The sequence below is a fragment of the Cheilinus undulatus genome, linkage group 16 (genome assembly GCF_018320785.1).
Source record: "Cheilinus undulatus linkage group 16, ASM1832078v1, whole genome shotgun sequence".
NCBI classification, from domain to species: Eukaryota; Metazoa; Chordata; class Actinopteri; order Labriformes; family Labridae; genus Cheilinus; species Cheilinus undulatus.
Genome location: NC_054880.1, coordinates 19659243 through 19682021, shown reverse-complemented (window position 1 = coordinate 19682021; position 22779 = coordinate 19659243). Strand labels below are relative to the sequence as shown.

The window sequence follows — 22779 nt, the reverse complement described above, 5'->3', positions numbered from 1 at the left end:
TGTGGACATTGTATGAAGAAAAACAAAACTGTCACCGCGGGTTATCAATTGCTTTGTAGTAACAACGAAGTTGTCAAAAATTGAGACATTTCAATACCCGATGTTTTCAAACGATATAATCTTTAGTTTGATTGAAAGAATTGCTAACCACCGGAACTTGGAACTGGAAGTGATATTGAGCAGGAGCATTTTGTATGATTTAGACAGTATGCAGGACTTGGCCTGCATGTTTTTTGGTAATCAAAAACATGAAGTTTCTCGTTGGATGCTAAGGACTTCTCCTCTATATGCCCTGGTATGGAACCAGTATCAGTATCGGTACCATGATGACCTGGACACCCCTGACATGACTGTGAGTGATTTAGCATGATATTTTAAAGGACTCTTAGTTGCACAGCTACCTGTGATTAATATGCAGAGTTACGAGAAATATACGTGTCGCTGGCAGCATCCTCCATACATTTTCCCAGCGCTATCTCAGTCTGATAGGATGTCCCTGGGCACGTGACGGGAAGACAGCATTTTCAGCTGAAAACGAGCTAGGATAGTCGGGAATCGCACATCCAGGTAAACAATCAAAATACATGAAATATTAAACGAATATCCCCATCCAAACCGTCCTCTTCTGTGACATCGTCGACCCTACGTTCACCGGGTTGTTCTCGCTGTCAAACCATACCTCATTATATGGCTCCAAATGCTTTTTTAATGGCGAACGCTAGCTTGTTAGCTCAATGACCCCTCTCCGTCTTGGCTGGAGCTCAGCGGCCAACTAGCCAGCCTCAGCCGGGGAGGGATATCGTTAGCTTTAAATAACCTCCCACGGTTGAGCTGTGTCTCAAATGGTCTCTACTGTAAAGCTGAGCATGCTCAATAAACACTGGGGCATCATTTTTTCCATTCATTGAAATTTATCTCGGGTTTCCAGAGGAGGGTTTGGATGCAGAGACAGCGTAGCTAGCGCTAGCAGGCTAATAGAAATGCTAGTGTAGGATCCGTGTAGCTCAGCTAGCTTCCTTTAAAACAAGCTAACCTGCTGAAGCTAGGATGTTTTGGTTAAATGCAGGAAATTTCTTCACCTGAAATTATTGTTGGCAAAATTTTTCATAGTCTTTTGATACAACACGCTTTAAAGTAAGGTACGCAATTTTACCGAAATGATTCATTGTATTTTAAGGCACTGGAGCCTTACAAAGCTATAGATTTGTTATATTAATAAGCCAAAACATTTTATTGGCAACGTTTTGGTGCGGAAGCGTTGCTAACATATTTGTACCATTCATGACTGTGCATGGCGTTGCTTGCATTTTTCTTGGTTATTTAAAAAAAGACAATTACTAATGTAGTATGTTTATGATTGTTATTTTTGTTGCTGTGATATGAAAAAATCTTTCATTAGTATTGCTAAGACTAACACCCAAACTTAAAATTCTGGTCTTGGGTAATCAGAAATTGAGTAATGCTTGTGCATTTTATTGCTCCCTGCTACTATATCTATGACTTCATTTTGCAGGAGTTAATCCCGGTATGGGGGACATGAAGACCCCAGATTTCGATGACCTGTTGGCAGCATTTGACATTCCTGATATTGATGCCAAAGAGGCTATCCAGTCTGCCCCAGATGAGGCAGAGGGACCCCATGGAGCGGCAGGGACTCCTTTGGGAAAGACAGACAGCGTGGTGGGATCATCCTTGAGACCACCCAGCCCCTCAGACCCCCAGGCCGACACCTCCATTGTTAGTGTGATTGTGAAAAATAAAGTGCGCCTCGAGCCTGCAGATGGAGGAGAGGGAGACACTGATCAGGACCCTATTGATGTGATCGCAGGGGTTGATGTGGGCCCTAGACTGGGTGCATGTGCACCTGGGATGGCTGAATCGGAGGCTCTCAACCACAACGGTTTTGGTGCATCTGGTACATCCACACCCCTTCCCCTTAGCCAGTCCCAGTCTAACGGGGCGCCCTGGTCGATGAACACCCCTAAAGTGTCTTCAGAGGTGGCAGGTGCTGGTGCAGCAAAGTCTCACAAACAGGGTGGAAATATTTTCAATAGACTTAAACCACTTGTAGCACAGGGTTCAGGAGATCCAGTGGGACGGGCCAGAAAGATGCAGCTCCTTCAGCAGCAGCATCAGCAGCAGCAGGATACAGGCCAGGAGAGGGCTGATGGAGTCAAAGCATCTTTACCCTCATCATCTTCTCTACCAGCTGGCTCCTCTCCTCTGGCTACAGGTGGATCTACTGGACTAGCCTCGCCTTTTTTTCCACCTTCCAAGCCTCTTCCCACTCCATCCTCTGCCCTCTCATCCCATCCTCTGCACTCTACTCAGCCGTTTAACGGAGCCTCTAAAAGTGGCACTACTGGGTTTCAGAACCAGCAGAATGAGGAGGATGATTCTGACCCTAGTTTAGGGAGTCCACTGGTGATCCAAGAGAATCCAGACTCCCCAACTTGCACTCAGCTGAGCCGACGTTACAAATCTGACTCTGTCTCAGCCCAGCCTACATCCTCGACTGCTTCGCACCCTAAACCTGGGGACACTCCTTCAGGTGCATCACAAACTTCATCAACACCCCAGTCTGGCTCAACAGAGAGCCCCCAGCAGGAAGACCGACATCCAGAACACGTCATCGAGGAGAGAGACTCACCAGAGAGTCCTGAGCCCGAGATGCCAAAATCAACTGCTCAAGGTGCTACTAAGAGGTGCTCCAGCCCTGCAGTGGCTTCTACTCCACCTCCTGCTGAACTGCGGGAGCCTAAAGAGGAGGAGGAGGAGATGGAGGTTGGGAATGGGATTGAGAGGGTGGTTGATGGTAAAGCTGATAAAGGAGAAAATGCTCAGACGAATGAGGAGAAGATGGAGGTTAATGATGGAAAGCAAAAATCGGTGACAACTGATGGAGGAGAAGCAGGTGTAACTGCACCTACTGCAACTGGAGCTCCATCCCGACCCTTAAAAGTCAGAATTAAAACAATTAAAACCTCCACAGGTGGAATCACCAGAACTGTTACAAGAGTCGCACCTAAGGGCGGTGCTGCAGGGAAAGGTTTGGACTCTAAATCTCAAACTGGGGAACGTAAAGTGATAGGAAACAAGGCCCAAAAACTCGATGCTTCCTCTGGTTTAACAACATCATCCCAGAAAGTAAGTGCGCTGAATGCGCTGCCTGTGTCCACACTCGCAGCCAGCAGCGTCATGTTAGCTGCTGCCACAAAAGTCCAAAACAAGATGGCTGCATCTGATAAGGCCAAGGTATCTGCCACTGCAGTTAGCATCACTAAATCTGCTGCTTTGCCTGCAACTCCAGCGGTGGCCTCCTCTCCCAAGTTCTCAGTTGCTGCTGGAGGCATCAGTGTACGTACAGCTACGAACAAGACAGCTAACGGAGGCAGCACCACCATCATAGGTGGCACCCTCCAGCCTAACAAACCGGCCTCCATCGTCAACAGCACAGGCGCCGTCATCTCCCGCAGTCAGTCCAGCCTGGTGGAGGCTTTTAACAAAATCCTGAACAGTAAAAACCTTCTGCCAAGCTACAAACCGGACCTCTCTGCGCCTCCACCTCCTGAGTGGGGTCTCCCGCTCCCAGCAACAGGGTACCGCTGCCTGGAGTGTGGAGATGCTTTTGCTTTGGAGCGCAGCCTGGCTCGACACTATGACAGACGATCACTTCGCATCGAGGTGACCTGCAACCACTGCGCTAAGAGGCTGGCCTTCTTCAACAAGTGCAGCCTGCTGCTGCATGCCCGTGAACATAAGGAGCGTGGCCTGGTCATGCAGTGCTCACACCTGGTAATGAGGCCTGTAACTGTGGAGCAGATGATTGGACAGCAGGACATTACACCTATTGGTGGTGAGTAGGGCTACAGATGATTATAATTGTGATAATGAATCAGTTCAGCTTCTATTTTACTTTCAATAAATGAAAGGACATTAAATCATGAACAGCATTCTTCTAAAGGCTCAATGTGACATCCATAAAGAACTCTTGCTTTACCTAAAGACTAAGATTAAACAAAAAAAAGAATAAACTGAGAGATGCATTTATTTTTTGAATTAAATAAAATAAAGAGGATGGTAATCAGGTGTTTCATCAAGAGAGATTATCATATGAATTTTTGACAACAATGAGGTATTTTGGCGATCTTTCAGTTTTGATTCTATTCAGCTCAGGAGCATCCTATCAGGATATTTATCCATCCAGATCAGTGGTTCTCAACTGGTCCAGCAATAGCCACCACTTCCATAATGTGAACTCAGACTCAAATTTCTGGCATTTTTAAAATTATTATAATTAAAAATGTTTCAGTTACACCTTGGATTGAATAAAACATATGTGTGCACAAAGAGACAGGCCAACACTGTAGGAGGATATGCATGCAAACCTTTCATTTCAGTCTATTTTGCTTTTATTAAGTAAATTTGGGGGGATTTTTAAAGGTCTAAAGAAATTCAGATGTTATAAGAAAAACAACTTTCTTGATGATATTTCAATCCAAGATAACAGGACAGTTAAGTCAAGCTCTCAAGAAAACATCCAGAATTTACTCCTTGTCAAGCAAAACAGAACAAAATAATGCACATGGACACATGTCAGCCTAGGACTAGGTATTTTTCCATAATCTTTTTCCAGGAAGCAGTTTGCGACCCACTGAAAACAGCCACACGACCCACTTTTGGGTTCTGACCCGCCAGTTGAGAACCACTGATCCAGATCGTACAGCTACTTTCATATCAGCAAATACAAATTTAGACTATGATTTGTTTTATTTTTTATTTTTTTAAACAACTCAAATAAAAAGAAAACATGGAGAAGGTAAGTCAAATTGTTGCAATTGGCACTAATGAAATTTACCTGTCTTTCACTGAATTAATGTGTATAAATCCTTCACAGTATATGGATTAATACAGTGGTTCCCAACTGTTTTCCTTCAGGCCTCCCTACTCACGTCTAAGTAAGCTAAGCCACCCCCAAAACAACTTAGAAAAAATTAAACATCAATTTCACTTTTTCTTTACTAAAAATCTATGTACACACTATGATGGTGTGTTAGAGACACTTTAGAAAAAAAATTAATCAAGAGGATCTGTTAATTTTCAAGAAAAACTTAAATTCTGAAGTATAAAAAGTCATTAATAATGAGGGATTTTCTAAAAATAAATATGCGCAAACCAAATGTAGAATTTTGAGACTATATATTCGAAATCAAACTACTGTTTTCTGTTGGTCTCGTGAAAAATTTCTTGACTTTACATTGTTGTTAATTTGCAATCTTAAAAACTTGATAATTCTGAGTTTCTAGTGCCATAATGTAAGACTTTCTGAAGTTGTACTGAAAGCCGTCTGTAATGGCTGCGTCTACGGTGATTATCACGGATATGGCTCTAGCCCTGCGTCCATTTTAGTAGAACTGGACCATGTTTCTGTATGAAATAACGAATAAAAACAACCTTAACAACTTTTCATGTTGTGAAAGGTGTTTTTGCTCTTCTGTCAGCCTGCTTCAGCATGAGTATACATGCTTGTATACAATGACTGCTAGTGGAGCAATTACCTTGAAATTAGCCACAGCGGCACTTTGGTCAGAACTGGACAGCATTTATTTTTAAAACAAGTGCCGAGGGCGACTGGGCAACTGAAAGCTTTCCATGACAGGAAAGATGCGTAGCTCTTTTGCAGACCTGCTTCAGCATGAGCAAGTAGTAGTTATAGGGACAAGCCTAGTTGTTGTGACTAGGTGTATACAACACTTGCTGGTGGAGCGATTAACTCGGACCTAGCCACAGCAGCAGTTTTGTAGTTTTGTCACAATTGGACAAGGTGTGTCTGTTAAAACAAGGGCACAGAGCAACACTGAAAGCTTTCCGTGACAAAAAAAGATGTTTTCGCTCTTCTACTGCTCTGTTTCAGCAGTTTCTAGAGCCGCTGAATTTCTGCTCAGAACTCAAGAGATTGAAAACTTGTCTGGTCATAGCTGCAGTCAGATCTCTCCACCACTGTTTGTGTGCCTTGTCTTTCGATTCATTCCAGGCTGACATGAAGGGTACGGTAAACCTCCACTGGGATTTTCAAAGTAAAAGATCACTTTGTTTCAGTGGTGAGACTATTCGTGTTTTCATATGGTACTTTAATTCTGAAGGGTTTCCAGGATAGTTCTTCAGCTGTTGCAGTAACTTTCAAAGTTGAATCAATGTTTAACTTTCCCTTTGTTTCTACTTGATGTAAATGATTTTAAAACACCAGATTTTAAGACATAACTTAAATGCAATCTCCATCTCATCCTACATCTAGTTGTCTGCTCAAAAATTGTCGTGAATTTCCACCAGATGCATCATAGGAAATAATCTCAAAAGGACTCATATACTAGTCTTGTAGTTATTGACCCCCAGTCTTTGCAAAATCTTAGTCAGAGACTAAAAACTCAGCGACTTGCTGACAAATTGTCTTTAGATGTGAGAAGGTCTCAGATGTTAGTCTTTTCAGAAACGTTTTAGCGAAGTCCTCTGGTGTAAGGCCAGCCTTAACTGTTTCCTGCCAACAGGGGTTTATGTTTTAAACTTTAAGGGTCCCTGAATTCTAAACCCTTAGAGATTAGGGACAGAGCAGTTACCCACCCCAAACACTATTCACTCTGCCAGAACATAATTCAGTCAGGCATTTCAACCGGCATCCTAGATACTAGGTCAGCTATATACTAGGTTTTAAACTACTCTTTTAAGTTGGCCCAGATACATTAGGTTGATAATCATAGTTTTAAATAATATGTGTGTACATCTAAGTTTGACAACTTCAAAGCAGACAGGTTGTTTAATGTATTGGAGTTTGAGTTCATCATTGCACTAGTGCTCCACCTGTCGACTGATTTCTTCATCAACTTTTATTAAAAAGTTTGAAGTCTTCAAGTTGAAATCACAAGTCCCCACTCTTGCATGTACTTTGATAACATTTCCAGATAATTTCAGAGTAGTTTCTCTTTGATAACTTTCCCTCACAGTAAAAGATTTCCCCTTTTAACAGGAGGGAAATGGTCTTAGGAAGCAAGAAATTATATAAAGGACTCTGGGAAGTCACAGTAATGCCAGCAACACATCCAAGATTGTAGAAGCATCAGAATTTTTACCTGCTTTGTTCAAGCGTCAGCTCACCTCAACTAAGCAGAAGTTTCACAGGAGTACAGAAAAATTAGGGTGAAAATTTTAGTTGAAGAGATTAAGGGGAATGACTGGCTTTTCAGTCTGGTTGAAATATAGGAAATGAAAAACTGTTGGGTGCTGTTGAAAACCGGAGGGGGAATGCACAGAAACAGTGCACTCCACTGTAATGACCAAAATCGTTATTTAAGGCATTTAGAGTTCCTGGTTTCTTTTCTTTTAAGTATGAAAATTTTGTGTTGACACACACTGCTTACGCTGAAAATCGTTTTGAGTTTTTTGTGTAGGTGTAAAAAAGGCTCTTGACAAAAATGACAACTATTCAAAAATGAGTGGAAATTAAATATCCTTTCTTCAAAAAGTTATTGATCCAGATTGTTAACTTTTTTTATTAAATGTTTTAGATCTACACATGCCTTTTTTATTAGGATAAAAAGTCTATGAAGAAGCATGGAGGTATGTCACTGTGATAATGCTTTCATCACTCATCTGTAAATCATCTCCATTGATCACGTCCCATGTGTCTCTTCTGTTCCCACCTCATGCTGACCAGGCCTGCTCTCCTCTTCGTCCTCCTCTCCTCCAGTCTCCTCTCCCTCCACCACCACCGGGGGCTCTGCTACCTCTGCCAACTCCAGCCCCATGAAGGACGCTTCAGCTCCAGCTGCTTCAAGTCAGACTCGACCGGTCCGCCGCGCACCTCAGGGTCCCCAAGCTCTGATGCCTCTGCCCTGCAAGAAGGCCGAAGGGCTGCAATACAACAACTTCAAATGTCCAGAGTGCCAAACGCAATTTAACGGCAAGGCTGAGCTGGTCACTCACTTCCAGCAGATCAGAGCAGCTCCCAACTCTGTGAGGCGTTTTTCTTTCATAAAAATTAATTCCTACTGTTATAAAACACTGACACTCACTTTGTTTCCCTTTCTGATCTGTTTCAGACATGTACGCAGTGCTCGCCTCCCATGATGTTGCCTAACTCGTGTGCAGTTTCTGCCCACCAGAGGATCCACAAACACAGAGCGCCTCATGTCTGTCCTGAGTGTGGTGGGACTGCCAGACAGGCGAGCTTCCAGACTCACCTGGAGGAAGCCTGTCTGCACTTTGCAAGACGCATCGGATACAGGTGTGGAGGCAGTTAATTTTTGACGCTATAAATCAGATGTCCAGTTCAGACCAAAGACAGGGCTAGTTGAAACCCGGAGATGACTACGTCAGGCTTCTCTGCTACATCCTAGAAGCCTGTGAATTCACACCACTGTTACAAGAGGAGACAATGCTTCCACAAGATTTTCATGTCTCATTGATCTGCTTGTCAAGTCTAAAAACAAGCTGTTGCGATTTGATAAACTGAATTGCATCATCAGAAAGTTTAATTTGAGCAGCAGTGGCTCAGTTCAGGCAGCTGCAGATGTCACTGTGATGATCTAAAAAGTCTTGTTGAATCTTTGGTCTTAACTGGGCGTAGAAGAGATCTGAGCTTCTTTTGCTGGTGAGCCATAAAACATCAAACTTTGTGTCAAAATCTCCCTAAGGTGCTCGAGCTGCCAGGTTGTGTTTGGAGGCTTGAACTCCATCAAGTCCCACATTCAGACTGCTCACTGCGAGGTCTTCCATAAGTGCCCCAGCTGCCCCATGGCCTTCAAATCGTCCCCCAGCGCCCAGAGTCACATTAGCACCCAGCACCCGACGCTCACAGGAGGACAGGCCAAGTATGATCTGCTTCTACCTCAAATAAACAGAAAACATTTGATATGTATTATTAGAATTTGAAAAGTACTTTCTGGCATCTCTGATTTTTGTGTGATTTTTCTTGTTTTGCAGAATGATCTACAAGTGTGTGATGTGTGACACAGTTTTTACCCAGAAGCCCTTGCTGTACATGCACTTTGACACTCATTTAGCCAAGCAGAAGGTCCATGTGTTCAAGTGTCCTGATTGCACCAAGCTCTACGCCCAGAAAGGATCAATGATGGAGCATATTAAGGTTTGTTTTACTCTTCAGTAAATATTCAAAAATTACAGGTTTAGAGGTAATTGTGAACTTGGATTTTGCCTTTCTGTGTTGCCCAGTCATCGCTTTCCACGGTGAATGTGGTGTCAAAAAAGGCATACAGTAACTTCTTGTATCGGCCTTAGCAAGGTTCCTCATCTGTGACCTTGTCCTAAGTTCTATACCAAGTACAAATATGATAAAATTCCAGAAAATGTTTTTTCTAAGTCTATTTTAGTTGAAGTGATTGGTTGACAGACTTCACTGTGACCCCTCTCAGACCGCTCACAGAGGACCGTCAGCCAAACAGACAGACCCTCAGTCTGATTCCTCAAACTCCACCTCAGCCCCCGCCAACACGTCCGGCTCCTCAGGCGTCAAATCCAAATCCTCCGGTAAACCCGACAACTCAGACGGAGAGGACTGGGGCCGGGACCAGGAGGAGGAAGAGGAGGAGGAGGAGGAAGAAGAGGAGGATGACGACGGGGACGAGGACTACGAGGCTCCTGGGGGTAGCAGCAGTCAACCCGCCACACAGACCGAGTGGACCTGCCCACAGTGTCAGACCACCTTCACTGACAACGACGACTACTTGAGTCATGTGAAGATGGAGCACGGCAAGGTGAGCCACACTGCCTTCATCTCTTATTTTAGTCTGACTGTTCTGAATCAGGTAGTGAAAGTGAGGGCGCCAGATAACTATTCCTGATCATGTGATCAGTGAAAAAAAGAAGCACTCACGTTTGAAGGGAGGCTGCTGTTAATTTCCTGTTGGCACATCTAATTGAGACTTCATATCTTTTTATCTTTTCTCTTCCTGTGTATTTTGTCCCTTTCTGTCTGTGTATGTGTCGCCAACTCTAAAGTTTCCGTGTCGTATTTGTGGAGGCACGTTCAGCACGTCTTCCAGTCTGAGACGTCACGAGCGAGTCATTCACGAAGGCAACAAGAGAGTCTTCCATTGCCAGTGAGTCACTTTGGATTTCATACAGATGATTTATTTAAATGTTTTATATTCAGTTGTTTTTTTAAACTATAACAGGATATCTGTGGGGTCTTGAAAAGTATTAAAAGGTGATAAATCAATTTTGGGAAAATTAAGACCCTTAAAAAGTATTAAAAAGTCTTATCACGACTTAATAAAGTCTTAAATTTTGAAAGTATTTTTTCTGAATTAGCTGTCCAAGAGTTTGAGTCCCAAAAACATCATAAAAGTGTGTAAATTTATTCATTTTTATTAAAAAACAAAGATGAACAGGTACATAAAAAACTAGGCTATTGTGGGTGTGTTCATAAATTGTCTCTGAGAGCGCCAGAGCGAGCGGGCGGGCAGCGGGCGGGTGTAAAATCAGAAGCACACAGATTTACTATCCCAGCCTATTTGAATTTTGTTGTATCATAGTGGTCTATAGTCTTTATCACAAACTAGAACTGTTACGTTAAAAATATCACTGATGTAAATGGTTACAGCTTGAAGTGGCTGTGAGGTATCAAAAAATATTGAAAAGGTCTTGAAAAAGTCTTAAAAAGGTATTAAAATTAACTTAAAGATTCATGCATATACCCTGTATAAATAAAAAGTTTTTAACTGTTTGATCTTCTAGCTAGGAGGAGTGAAAATCAGACATTTGGTAGCTTATTGGAGATTTACTGGTCAAAGTAGGTCTGATAATATTTAGAAAATGTTCTTGTGACATAGTGTGCTTCAGACATGGATTTATTTCATTAATATACTTATGTTAGGTCTTTTTATGCTTTTATGTCTTATTTGAAAGAAAATGGCACGAATGGGAAATCGTATGAGACAGTGTAGGGAAGGACATGTCGGAAAGGAGCTACTTGAGCCCTGGTTGTCCAGTGGAAGGACTATAGGTTGTTTGCAGTCAGAAATGATTGAAAACAGAGGAAAGTTAGTACATTAAAGCTTTCAATTGACCTGCATGCTGCAATAATCATCAGAAAATTCCTACATACATTGGATATGATTCCTACACTTAACAAAATAGGGATTTTTTTCCTGGTTAGTGGCAGGTTGCTGTGTTAAAGCTTGGATTAAACTAGCATTGTGAGCCAGCATTAATAAAAGTCAATTTATTAAGTTTAACTGACTATTAACTTCAGTCCTGACTGACAAAAGTGACAGTGTTGAATCAACTTCAACCAGTTGCATATATCCTTAGTCCCCTGTTTGACCAAGAAGCATCAAGGTCAGAATTATTTAAGAAAAAAAATGTGTCAAGGATAGGTGTGAGATTGTGCTTTAGGCTAACAAATTAATCCAATTTTTGACTTGAGATATATTTGTCATTACTACTAGAAAATCCATTCTGGTGTTTCCCACAAGTCTTTATTTTACTTGCAGTAGTAGTCAGTGGAAAGAGCCAACATAGGTAGTGTAGAAAGACTTATCTAAGAAATTGGCTTCATCACCCAATCTATAATAGATAAGATTATTTTTACAGCATAACATTATTACTACACTATTAGTGAGCATTTTCAGCCCAGTTTCCTCAGAAGTTTCTCTCTCTAGTCTTATTCATTGTTCCTTTTTCTTAAGCTTATGTAGGGGTTTTGTTTGCAACTTAAATCTTCCTATATTTAGTTCTATTATCCACACACATCTTCCCCAGCTTGTATACAGTCTATCCTCCTCTCACTTCACCTGTCTGTGTGATCTTTAACCTATTTCAGCAGCACTGTGTGTTATAAATGTATTTATTTACTAGTCTTGAAGTGTTACCTATGTGTTTGTTGTGATCCAACTGAGGACAAACGTTGTTCATGTCATTTCAGGACTCAGAGCACGTCAGACGCGCTACAACACAAATGCAAAGTAATTGGTATAAAGGTAGATTATGGATGAGTTAAGAAAACGAGCTGCTCCACTTCTGTTGCTTATTCTGATCTAACCTATTATCATTTCCTAAATCCTCCATTTCCATCTCATTTGCTTTTGTGACATAATGTTGCACTGCAGGAAAATCATAGTTGGTCTATAAATTTATGCAGGATTTTCCTGCATTTTAAGAGCAAAGCTTCCACGCTGAAATTCAGACCCATACTGGAGAAATTAACCTAATACTTGATTACAAACACTTATCAGGAGGGGGAAGCACATGAATCGAGGAGCAGATCAAAGTAGGCTAAAATGTTGGTTTATATACAACGGAAAACGTCTCTCAGGGCGCATTCACACCAGAGCTGTTAGGTCCACTTTAAACGAACTCTGGTCCGTTTTCCTGGATAGTCCAGTTCATTTGGAGTGGTGTGAAAGCTCACACGAACTCTGGTGCAGACCAAACAAGCGGACTCGTGTCCGCTTGAAAACAGGGTTAGTCTCGGTCCACTTCCAAATGAATCCTGGTGCGGTTTGTTTGAGGTGTGAAAGCAAAGCGAACCATCTTGTGAACCAAAGGCCAGAAGTGGCATAAAGTGTAATGATATACAGATTTAAATGTGGTTTAATACACTCAAATACATGTCGGTACCTTGCTTGGTGTCGGGGTAAGCATAGCAACACGTCGTAGTCCGTGCTTATTTATTCGTCTCATGTTAAGAACGACATGTTGGACAGCTCACCGCCTTGCTGGCTGCTCATAACGGCCCAATGCAAGAGCAGAAAACCCAAGACAACGTAAATTTTGTGTTTTTTCATTGTTATGTGGAAAAAAGACCAAAAGAAGGAGTTTTGCCTTCTTCTACGCCTTCTTTTCTTCTTGGCCGCTGTTTGTTCGTGACGACAGCGCCCCTAGCGTGCAGAGGTTGTAGGTGTTCAGACAGTTTGGTTTGCTTGACCAAGAGAGCAGTGTGAATGCAAACCAAACCAAAGGAAAGTGCAAAAATGTTGCCATTTCTGTTCCAAAATGGACCGGGTCCCCCGGACTATCAGGTGTGAAAACGACTTCAGGAACATTAACAAATGAAAATGCAGAAATGGCATGTTTAACGTATGTGTGGGAAACACTGCATCATGCTATACTGATTATTAAGCCTAGTTTTGACACGGTCTTACATTTTATTTTTGCAGATTTTGCACAGAAGGCAAGCGCACCTTTGGGAGTCGGTTCTTACTGGACAAACATGTGCGACTCCATCACAGAACCACAGACGGACAGGTGAGTTTACACTCTGCTCTCTGGTCATGTACCGACATGCCCAGGTTTGAGCTGTTTTCTAAATCTGTGTACTGACTCCAGTTAATCTGAGTAGATTTCTTTAGTTTGTATTTAAACAAAGAGAAAAGAGATTTGTGGTAAATGGAGCTTGTATAGCACTTTTCTAGTCATCTGACTACTCAAAGTGCTTTTGCACCACATTCACACACTGAGGTCAAAGGTTGCTGTGTATTCTTACTTCAAAGCCCTGTGTGCATAGAAACTTTAAGATTGATCTTTGAGTTTGATTGCTTTACACTTTATTTCCACAATGCAATTAAAAAGGAGTAGAAGAAATGTATAATTACTTTGGACATTGCAACGTTTATCAAGGCTCTATGTTTACTCTCAGTCAAATGCGGTGTGAACTTGAAAAACTTTTTTTTTTTTTAACTAAAAACATTTTTTTTCTCCTCACCCTGTGCATCAGTTCTGCCAATGTTCATTCTTTCCCTCTCTGTGTCTTCAGGGTCCTCCAATGACCAGGAAGCGAGCAGCCACAGGTGGAGAAGGACCGGGCAGTTCCTCAGAACAGGACGGGGAGGTGGGACCTCCAGGAGGCCGGGGGGGAGGAGAAGACGAGGAAAACGCCACAGAAGATGGCGAGGAGGGTGCAGGTCCCGCCAAGAGAACCAGGGCATCCGTAGCTTCAACATCGTTAGCATCAAATGAGCTGGAGGAGGAGGACAACATTTTCCGCTGCGTCCCCTGCGGCTTCTCCACAGAAGACGGGGCGGAGTTTCAGCGTCACATCCCCCAGCATCGGGCAGACACCGCCTCCTTCCAGTGCCTGCAGTGCGGTGTCTGCTTCGCTTCGGCCGGCTCTCTGGGCAGGCATCGCTTTATCACTCACCGTGTTCGGGACACCCATGGCGAGGCGGAGCGAGGCACGCCGCGTGCCCATGGCTCTCCCGACGGCTCGCCTGCAGCCTCCCCTCAAGCATTGGGTGAGGACAGAGATGGGAATCTGAGCTGCAGAGTGTGTGGAAGGCGATTCGACAAGGCCTCAGACCTCAACACCCACTTCAGGACCCACGGCATGGCCTTCCTCACCGCACACAAGACGGACAAGCCTCAGTAGATGGAGGGGGCGGGGCCTCTGAGACTGATAGGTCAATAATAACAAGAGGCTTCAGAATTTGAATGTTGATCCTGAGATGAAACTGCTGCTTCCTTTGCAGTTTTTATGAACAGTTTTACTCGATCTCTGGCACCTCTTCTGTGCAATTGTTATCGCATGTTTGATCATGTTACGTAACTGAACTCACCTGTGATAAACTCTCAAACCACCCCTCCCAGAGTAAAGCATTTATATATCAGTCATACTGTGTCTAAAATGACTCGTCCCTTCATTTCAGTCACTCTGCACTGCCTGCAGCCGCCTGCCTGTTTATCATCTAACACACTTTAACCCACCTCTCTCACTGTACTCCTGACCGCTGTAGTGCCGATATTTTTCTACTTCCTGTCTTCTCAACATTCATACTTGTTGGCCTCAAATCCACACCTGTTTTCAGATCCATTCTAACAGCTTCAGAGGCGTTTCAAACCGACCTCAGGCTAAGATCTAAAGATGTCTGAAGCATGGAGGGGAGTGTTTAGAGAATTTGACACTGATTTTATGTTGCTATAATATTTATTTATATGAAACACATCACTGCTGGTGGTATTTTGTGACAGTGGCACATCTTACCTGCAGCGGAGACATGAGATAAGAATCTCTGAAGGCAGATCTTTAGGAGACGAGGTTACTGGAGGATTGTAACCTGTGTTGTGTGAATAACGTGTGATGTTGTTAATTGTTAAGCTAGAAGAAGAGAGGCCAGGCTTCCTGCCAGTAGTAAATGTGTACAAGTTTTGCCTTGTAAATACATATAATGACACTAAAGGTAAGCGTTCTGGTTTTAGTAACTTGCTATGATAATGTGAATACGTAAAGTATTTGTACCTGTACTGTTCCCTTTTTTTTCCAAACAATTTGAAGCTTAAAAGAAAAAGAATTGCCCCCAGAGGTAGCTATACATTGTAATTACACAGGAGAGTTAGGGGGTTGTGTTGTCTTAATGTGTATGAATACAAATGTTTATCTCTTTGAGACGGTTCTTTTTTATCGACAGAATCAGTGCTTGCTGTTCTCACATTTCTTTTATATGTTTCAAAAACAGCCTTCTTGCTCACGCAACGGAGGCCTATGAGTGGATTTTTTTGTTTGTATCTTTTATATGTCATGATATCATATTTATATAGCTCAATAGTGGAAATTTCATGTCATTTTCTTTTCCATGGTTGTGGTCTGCTTGCTGAAAATGCCATACACTTTTGTGCTGTTTCAAAATAAACGTGTAAAAGAGGCGAATGGCTTGTGCTGCAGCTTCATCTGCAGAATTAATTTTTTAATGCCTGTCATTGCTGCCACAGGGTAGGTTTGTTTCACTAGATACTCTATAATCAAAGCTGCATGCTTTAAGGCTTATTGATGTGATATTGCAATCATCAACCTAGAGAGCAGGAAAACAGGATAATATTGAAAACAAGAAGCTGCAAAGACATGTTAAAACAACGCCAGAAACTGAACTTTGACATAAAATTATCCTCCTTGAGGATCTGAAACAGTTAAGTGTGACAAAAATGTACAAAAGTAAGAAAGCGGGCAACTACTTTCTCCCAGCACTGTATGATTTTATAGCAGTCTATCCTCTAATGCAGTGGTTCTTGACCAGTTAATCCTCAAGGCCCACTATCATCTCCTAAATATGAAATTATGTCCCAATTTTAGTTTTTTAAAGGTAACTATTTTATTCCTTTTTTGATAGAGGACAGTGGACAGAATCAGAAAAGGGCACAGAGTGAACCCTGACCATCTGCGTACATGGGTAGCAACCTAACCATTAGGCTTTCTGTGCCCAGTATGACCCAAATTTCTGTTTCTGTTTTTATGATTAATCAGATTTCTCTAATGAAAATTAGTACTGTTAGGACCTGATTCTGTACAAAAATGTAAAATCAAAAAGGCAGGACTAAACAATTATGTTTTAAATGAGCTTTATTGACTTTTTGGCTTTTTTTTTTCTCCAGGAACACATTTGTGCCCCACTGAAAAGTGGATCATGACCCACCAGTTGAAAACCTCTGCTCTAGTTCTTACCCAAAATGTTAGAAATAACATTAAGTGTTTTCGTATAATATAAAACTAAAAGACTATCTTTTGCCAAAAGATTGGCCTCGTATTTACAAGACAGCTTCAGATAATTTTTTTGTACATAAATAATTCTGTATACAGGACAGATCTTTTTCTTTTGAACTTGGCTTAATTCAATCACGTGGTGTTTTTTTTTGGCTCCACACCCTCCAGCTCCACACCTGACTTTCCCTCCGTGGCCTCCTGACAACTCTGCAGCTCAGCCATAACAGGAGTATGGTGAACCTCAATCATCAGCTGGTAGATCAGAGTCCCTAGCAGAGCCCCGACACAGGGGGCCACTATGGGGACCCACCACCAGCCACCTCCAGCCCTGCAGAGACACAAGAGCCACATTCACTCAGACTTTGTATTAAATTTATCAATGAAGAGTTCATGTCTAACCACTAACCTGAAAACATCTGCTCCCCAGCCAGCAATGTACGTGAACAATCGAGGTCCAAAATCTCTGGCAGGGTTGAGGGCGTAGCCGCTGTTGGAGCCCATGGAGATGCCGATAACCAGCACCACAGCGCCCACCAGAACAGGCTGAAGACCGTCAGGGAGGGTGGTGTTTCTCCGGTCCCCGAGAGCCAGGACGCACAACAGGAGGGCGGCTGTGCCGATCACCTGGATAACAGGCAGCAAAGAGGTGTGTATAACATTTCCTTTGGCTTCAGTTAAAATTCAGCCTGATCAAATCCAGACAGATATTTATTAATACCTGGTCTCCATTTCTAGAATTCACTATCACCCTTTCTTTTCCTCCAACTGTATGAAGGCTTTGTCTTCTCTTTACCATTTCATTTTTATATCATGATCTGTTAATACTTGTGTGAGCCTGTGTGAGCCTGTGCACAAACTTCAATCGATTTACGTTTCCCATTCTCAGCATATTGTTTTGGGGCTGTACATCTAGGCCTCCACTTTAATGAGTTATATTAAATGGTCAATCAGTGGTACCTTATGCGAAAAGTTACCCCCCCTCTTGTAAGATGCATGCATTTTTGGATATAAATATTTTTCAAACATATGCCAAGTATTATTTGCTTGTCTCCTTTTTTGTATTTTTGTACCTTGTTAATTTACTTTTTAAATTATTGTTATTTGTTTGCAATTATCATTTACTTTATCTAATTTAAGTATGTATAATTTTCTTCTCTTGTTTTTGTCAGGTGCCGAGATGTAGGGTGGGAGGGGTTGTTCCATGTTTGTGTGTATGTTCTCCTGCTTTATGCTTCTTTGTAAAATGTGAAAAACTATAAATACAGTTGGAAAACAAATCAGCCTGATGAGAGCACCATGAGTGGCATATCTGACCTGGTCGACAACTCCTCCCCACACACTCAGGTAGTCAGAGGGGTAGGTGCAGAAAATGCCTGCTGTGGCTCTGGGTCCTGTAACAGTGAGCTCACCTCCACTGTACGCCCTGATGGCATCTGTAAACGGCCCAATTTAGGCACAACACAAAAAATACACAAAAACACATAAATGTAAGGTGATATTTTTCATTTTTCCTTTTTACAAAAGTTCTTAAAAGACAAAACACAACAAAGCATGGTCTCTACTAACATACAACATATAGATATGTCATTTTCTTTGCCATAGACCATTAAAATTGTTCTCTGAGTTGAACAGTGGCATTTCTGAGACAGTCCTTGAAACACCATATCTTAAAGGTCACATATTGTGCAAAATACACTTTTGGAGGCTTTTCTAGCAAAATATGTGCCGTGGCCTGTCCACGCCCCCCCCCCCCCAAAGAATCAGAATCCATTCCCCACCCCTGTCTCTTAATCCATCTTTCAAATAAATACTTTTTTCTTTTTTTTTTTTTTTTTTTTTTTGTATTTAATGTTTGATTCCTGTACGCTAATAGTAAAGCTAACCAGAACCACCAGAGCCTTCCTGAATAATTTTAAAGTCCTTTTTAAGGGTTAGGGGTTAGGGATAGCAGGTTAGAATTAGAGGGGTAAGGTATGGGTTAGGGTAAAGTACCATCTAATTGCCTGAGAATGCCACAGTATTACAAGGAATTACTTGATAATTGATACATTATTGCGAGATAAATACTTCCTCAACATTACTGTATTTCCAACTTATTTCTTGGTAAAATTCCCGCTTATTACAAGATAATCACCACTTTATTCTTCAAAAAATTACTACCAAGAAACTCCACCAAAATGTGTATCAGTCAGTTTCTCTAATTTGCATTTTCTCTTTGTAACTTTACAAAAATAACTGTGTGAGTACATTTGATCAGACAGTGTGATCTGGATATTTGATAGAGACTCACCGTAGTACTGCAGAGCTACTGTGGCTGCAGCCAGAAAAGCACCAAGCAGCTGGAAGAAGACGTAGAAAGGCAGCTTCATCCAGGGATGTCTGCCCAGAACGCACAAACTCAGAGACACAGCCGGGTTCAAGTGAGCACCTCCAGGAAGAAAATCATTGAGAGTGTGATCAAAATATGCTTCTAGTCACAATTAGGCTAAAAGGTGTATTTTCACTTCCTGAAATCATAACACAGAGGAATGTAGGAAACATAAATAACAGATAAGGGTGACATATTATGTGAAGTACCACTGATCTATAGCTGTGAACATGATTCCAGGTCTTTAATTGTTTTTTTTTTCTCTTATTATATAAAGATTAAAAATATATTTATCATCTAGTGTGTTACCTGAAACTCCACGTGAAACAAAAATCCCAAATGTCACTCCAAAAGCAAAACCCAGGTTGATTGACAGATATTGACCCTTCTTCTCTTCGGATGTGGTCACCTGGGCAACAGAACCACATCCAAACAGCTGAAAATACACGAGACAAAGATCTGTGTTAGCAGAATAGAAAATATGACAACTTTGTGTTGTTAAAAAAAGAAAAATTTGCCATGAAAAATCAGGAATTTACAAAGAATTTCTAGTGAAAATTCTTGAAAATGTCTGGAAAAGGAAATATATTTGAACAAAGGTAACAGACTGTTGAGAAGTTAACAAGATGAACTGAGACAAGACATAATGATAATGTTAATAAGTAATTAAATACACACATTTGGGCCGTAAAATAATCAAAGTTTTTAAGCACAATTTATATGTTACTGGTTGCAATTTCTCTTTCACTCTTTGCGAGTGTCACATTTTGAAATTCCTCTGTTTTGTATTTAAAACTGATTTGTACTTTTTACACGTATGGATGGCCTTATAATAAGGTTAGCTGACTTCCTGGTTAGATAAAAACCTGCGGAGATTGTAACATTAATAGAAAAAATTAACTTGTCATTGATTGTTAAAAGGTAAATGTTGGATAACACAATGTGCAGATGAATTTTGACTAAATCACAATCACTGAGCTGCTTGTGTTTTTTTTTTAATGAAATGAGACATTAAGTAGCAGTGGTAGACTTATTTTAGATCATGGGGACTGCAGGGAGACACTGCAGTGGCTTAATTAAAGTGCTGCTGATAGGGATGATAAAAACTCAATAAGGCACTAAGTATGGACCTTAATGGCAACGTGATCATGCATTACTGCCGACAGTCTTAAAATCAGACGTGGAAAAAGTAGTCACATTCTGTAGAAGTACAAATACTTGTTTGAAAAACAGACTCTGGTAAAAGTAGTACTCCTCAACTCCTTTACTCAAGTGAAAGTTAGAAAATGAAGGCTCTGAAATAATTTACTTAAGTACAAAGTAAAAATCTAAATTTACCATCATTCATCCACAATACTTCTTTTGCCCATTCTGTAAAATGAAAAAGTTTTATGCACACAAAATCCTTTTTTGTTAACAACCTGCACACGGAGAAAATCACTGGACACGGTCTAGTTTTGCTGCCAGGAAATTTTTAAACAGAACGATCAAGACTGAACTGACCACAGATCTATGGACCTTGATAACCTCAGTCTACCTTACATATATTTCTTTTAACAGATATTGTATTGTTTTAAACCCCTCATATTAAAAACCTATCAGTTTTCCATTTCAGCAATAGAACCTGAAACAATATAATTAACATGGAAACTTGAACTAGCCTCTGTGTGTAGACACGTCCATTACATTAGGCCATCATCTGCTTAGGCTGAAACAAGTATGAGCCTGTTTGGATAGTATAAGGAGTAGAAAGTACAGATATTTGTGTTCAAATATAGGGAGTAAAAGTAAAACAGTATCAGAAAAATAAATACTCAAGTAAAGTGGACATACATATAACATAAACTAAAGCCGTACTTCATTATTTCACACTTCAGCATTAAAGATGCTTTTTTTTTTAGATTATAAAAAGAACCATTTCAGAAGCTGTATATTCATACTAAGAGGTGATTTAGTTTTGTCACATGGGTTTGATCACCTGTGGATAATGTCCTGCTTAAAATAATTGTTACAAAAACATATGAAAAAGAAAAATATGTGGTAAATGTCAGAAGAAATTCACAAATATTTACTTCTGACATTTCCCTTGAAATTTATGTTAAAAATGTTTAAGAACAACAGCTCCCTACCAATTCTCTCTAAAACCTGTTAATTTCCTGTGTAAAATATTTTTTGTAAAGAATTTCTAAAAAAGAAAATAAAAAATAAAAAATCAAGATTTCAGATAAAAATTGTCAGGGGAGACTGTAGATTCATACTAAGAGGGGATTTAGTCTTGTCACATGGGTATAATCACCTTTGGATAATATCCTGCTTAAAATAATTGTCAAAAAAAAATATCTAAATAAAAACATTTAAAAAATCATGAAAATTTCAGATAAAATTGACAAATATTTCTCATGACAATATTTTCATAAAGATTATATTTTAAAATCAGAATTTCAGATAAAAATGTCAACTATTTTCAAATGAAATTTGCCCCTCCAATTTACAAAAAAATTTGCTACCATTTTTTTCCTGAAATTTCAGGAGAAAATGTAAATTCTTATATTCTAAGTTTTGTTGCAGGTGTATTATCACCTGGTGATAATCTCCTGTTTTATGAATCCACTACTAAGGAACTGACTTTACGATCTTTGTTGTAAATATGAATTACCCTGACCCGGCTAAGAGACAGTAAACAGATAAAAAACTGATAAACACAATCAGCAGACGCACACAGATCAGTCCAGATCAATTATAAGCACAAGACACTTGCTCCTTTCCCCCCTACCCTCACCCATTCTCACCCATCCAGCGCCTTCCTTCACCGAAACTCTAATTTCAAATTCAGTCTCAGTTTTTAGGCCAAAGTCCTCAGTTGGCCATTCACCTGGGACTCTGGCAGCTTCAAAATAAGAGCACAAGTTTATTATTGTTTTTCATGTGGTGAGGAGTTTACTGACTGACTGAGAAGTTAGAAATGTTAGGGTGTACATTATTATTCATTTTTTTCATGCATTGCTTACTGAAGTCGGAGCAGAAGGCTCTATTCACTGTAAAAAACATGACATGAAACAGTCATCAGAGTACTACACACCAAATTCAAACTGTCAGTCTTTTTTAGTACTTTTTCTATTTTAATGCATCATTCAGAGTTTATAATAATTTTTATCCTTCATTTTAACAGGGAGGGCCCACTGAGACCGAGGTCTCTTTTCCAGGGGTGCCCTGCAGTTACACAGTGACAGAAGAAATGAAAACAATGAACATAGCATTAACGATATCAATGACTCATAGGACATATTTTATACTTTCAAAAACATGCCAGTTTTGCTGTTAAACATTTAAAAACAGTCAGTCATTTTCCTTGAGTAGTTCAGACACTACTGCTTTAAAAACACCATAAGGAACAAAAGAGGGCAGCTTAGCTGTCAATTGGAAATTGTCCCACATAGTAGGGGCAGCAACACTGAAAGCAGTCTTAACCCATTCAGTTCTAAACCTTGGTGTTTTTTAAAATGATCCAGTTTAAGATCTGGTTGCGTGGGTTGACATGTTAATACTCACAATCAGGACGTAGACCCCAAGACATTCAGCCAAACACTCCCTGACCAGCTTGTTTCTGATCCGGCATTTCCCCAGCAGCCTCTCCATCCCTGAAGCTTCCTCCACTGCCTCTAAACCCGGCCACAGAGGAGCTTGCAGAGCCTGGTCACTGTCATCCGACAGTTCATCTGACACCCACAACCCTGTGTTGTCTGCTCTACTGAGCAGAGTTTGCCCTTTCATACTGGAGCTGTGGGCTGCGTCACACACTTTATGGCATGGCTCAGGAGGCGTTGGTGTGTGTAAGAGCTGGAGAGGAGAATTTCCCATTGAGTGGTACATGTTGATGTCTCAATCTCAGGAGCTCTTCACTGCACTGTGTTGACACTGGCTGGCCTGG

The 22779-nt window shown here is 40.9% G+C and overlaps 2 protein-coding genes and 1 non-coding gene across 6 annotated transcripts; 2 read left to right on the top strand and 1 right to left on the bottom strand.

Moving 5' to 3' along the window:
- Positions 1-492: 492 nt before the first annotated feature.
- znf687b (zinc finger protein 687b) lies at positions 493-14622 on the top strand. 2 transcript variants are annotated; one of them, XM_041808677.1, is made up of 10 exons: positions 493-567; positions 1514-3856; positions 7742-8007; positions 8094-8278; positions 8688-8864; positions 8977-9139; positions 9426-9767; positions 10012-10112; positions 13173-13260; positions 13769-14622. In XM_041808677.1, exons 2-10 carry the CDS (start codon positions 1528-1530, stop codon positions 14378-14380), a joined length of 4263 nt encoding a protein of 1420 aa, XP_041664611.1. In that variant the 5' UTR covers positions 493-567; positions 1514-1527; the 3' UTR covers positions 14381-14622. The 2 variants fall into 2 exon arrangements, with proteins under 2 accessions (XP_041664611.1, XP_041664610.1); XM_041808676.1 differs by having other exon boundaries at positions 7709-8007.
- On the top strand, positions 9206-9341 carry LOC121524611. Its single transcript, XR_005993147.1, has one exon. It is a non-coding gene; the product is annotated as a small nucleolar RNA SNORA13 (small nucleolar RNA).
- A 1713-nt stretch (positions 14623-16335) lies between the features above and the next one.
- Positions 16336-22779, bottom strand: aqp10b (aquaporin 10b). Of its 3 annotated transcripts, none has more exons than XM_041809699.1 (7): positions 22401-22564; positions 21641-21738; positions 19161-19287; positions 18774-18911; positions 17798-17916; positions 16890-17107; positions 16336-16811 (listed from the first exon to the last, which is right to left on the bottom strand). In XM_041809699.1, exons 1-7 carry the CDS (start codon positions 22423-22425, stop codon positions 16616-16618), a joined length of 921 nt encoding a protein of 306 aa, XP_041665633.1. In that variant the 5' UTR covers positions 22426-22564; the 3' UTR covers positions 16336-16615. The 3 variants fall into 3 exon arrangements, with proteins under 3 accessions (XP_041665633.1, XP_041665632.1, XP_041665631.1); XM_041809698.1 differs by lacking the exon at positions 22401-22564 and adding an exon at positions 21860-22390; XM_041809697.1 differs by lacking the exon at positions 21641-21738 and having other exon boundaries at positions 22401-22779.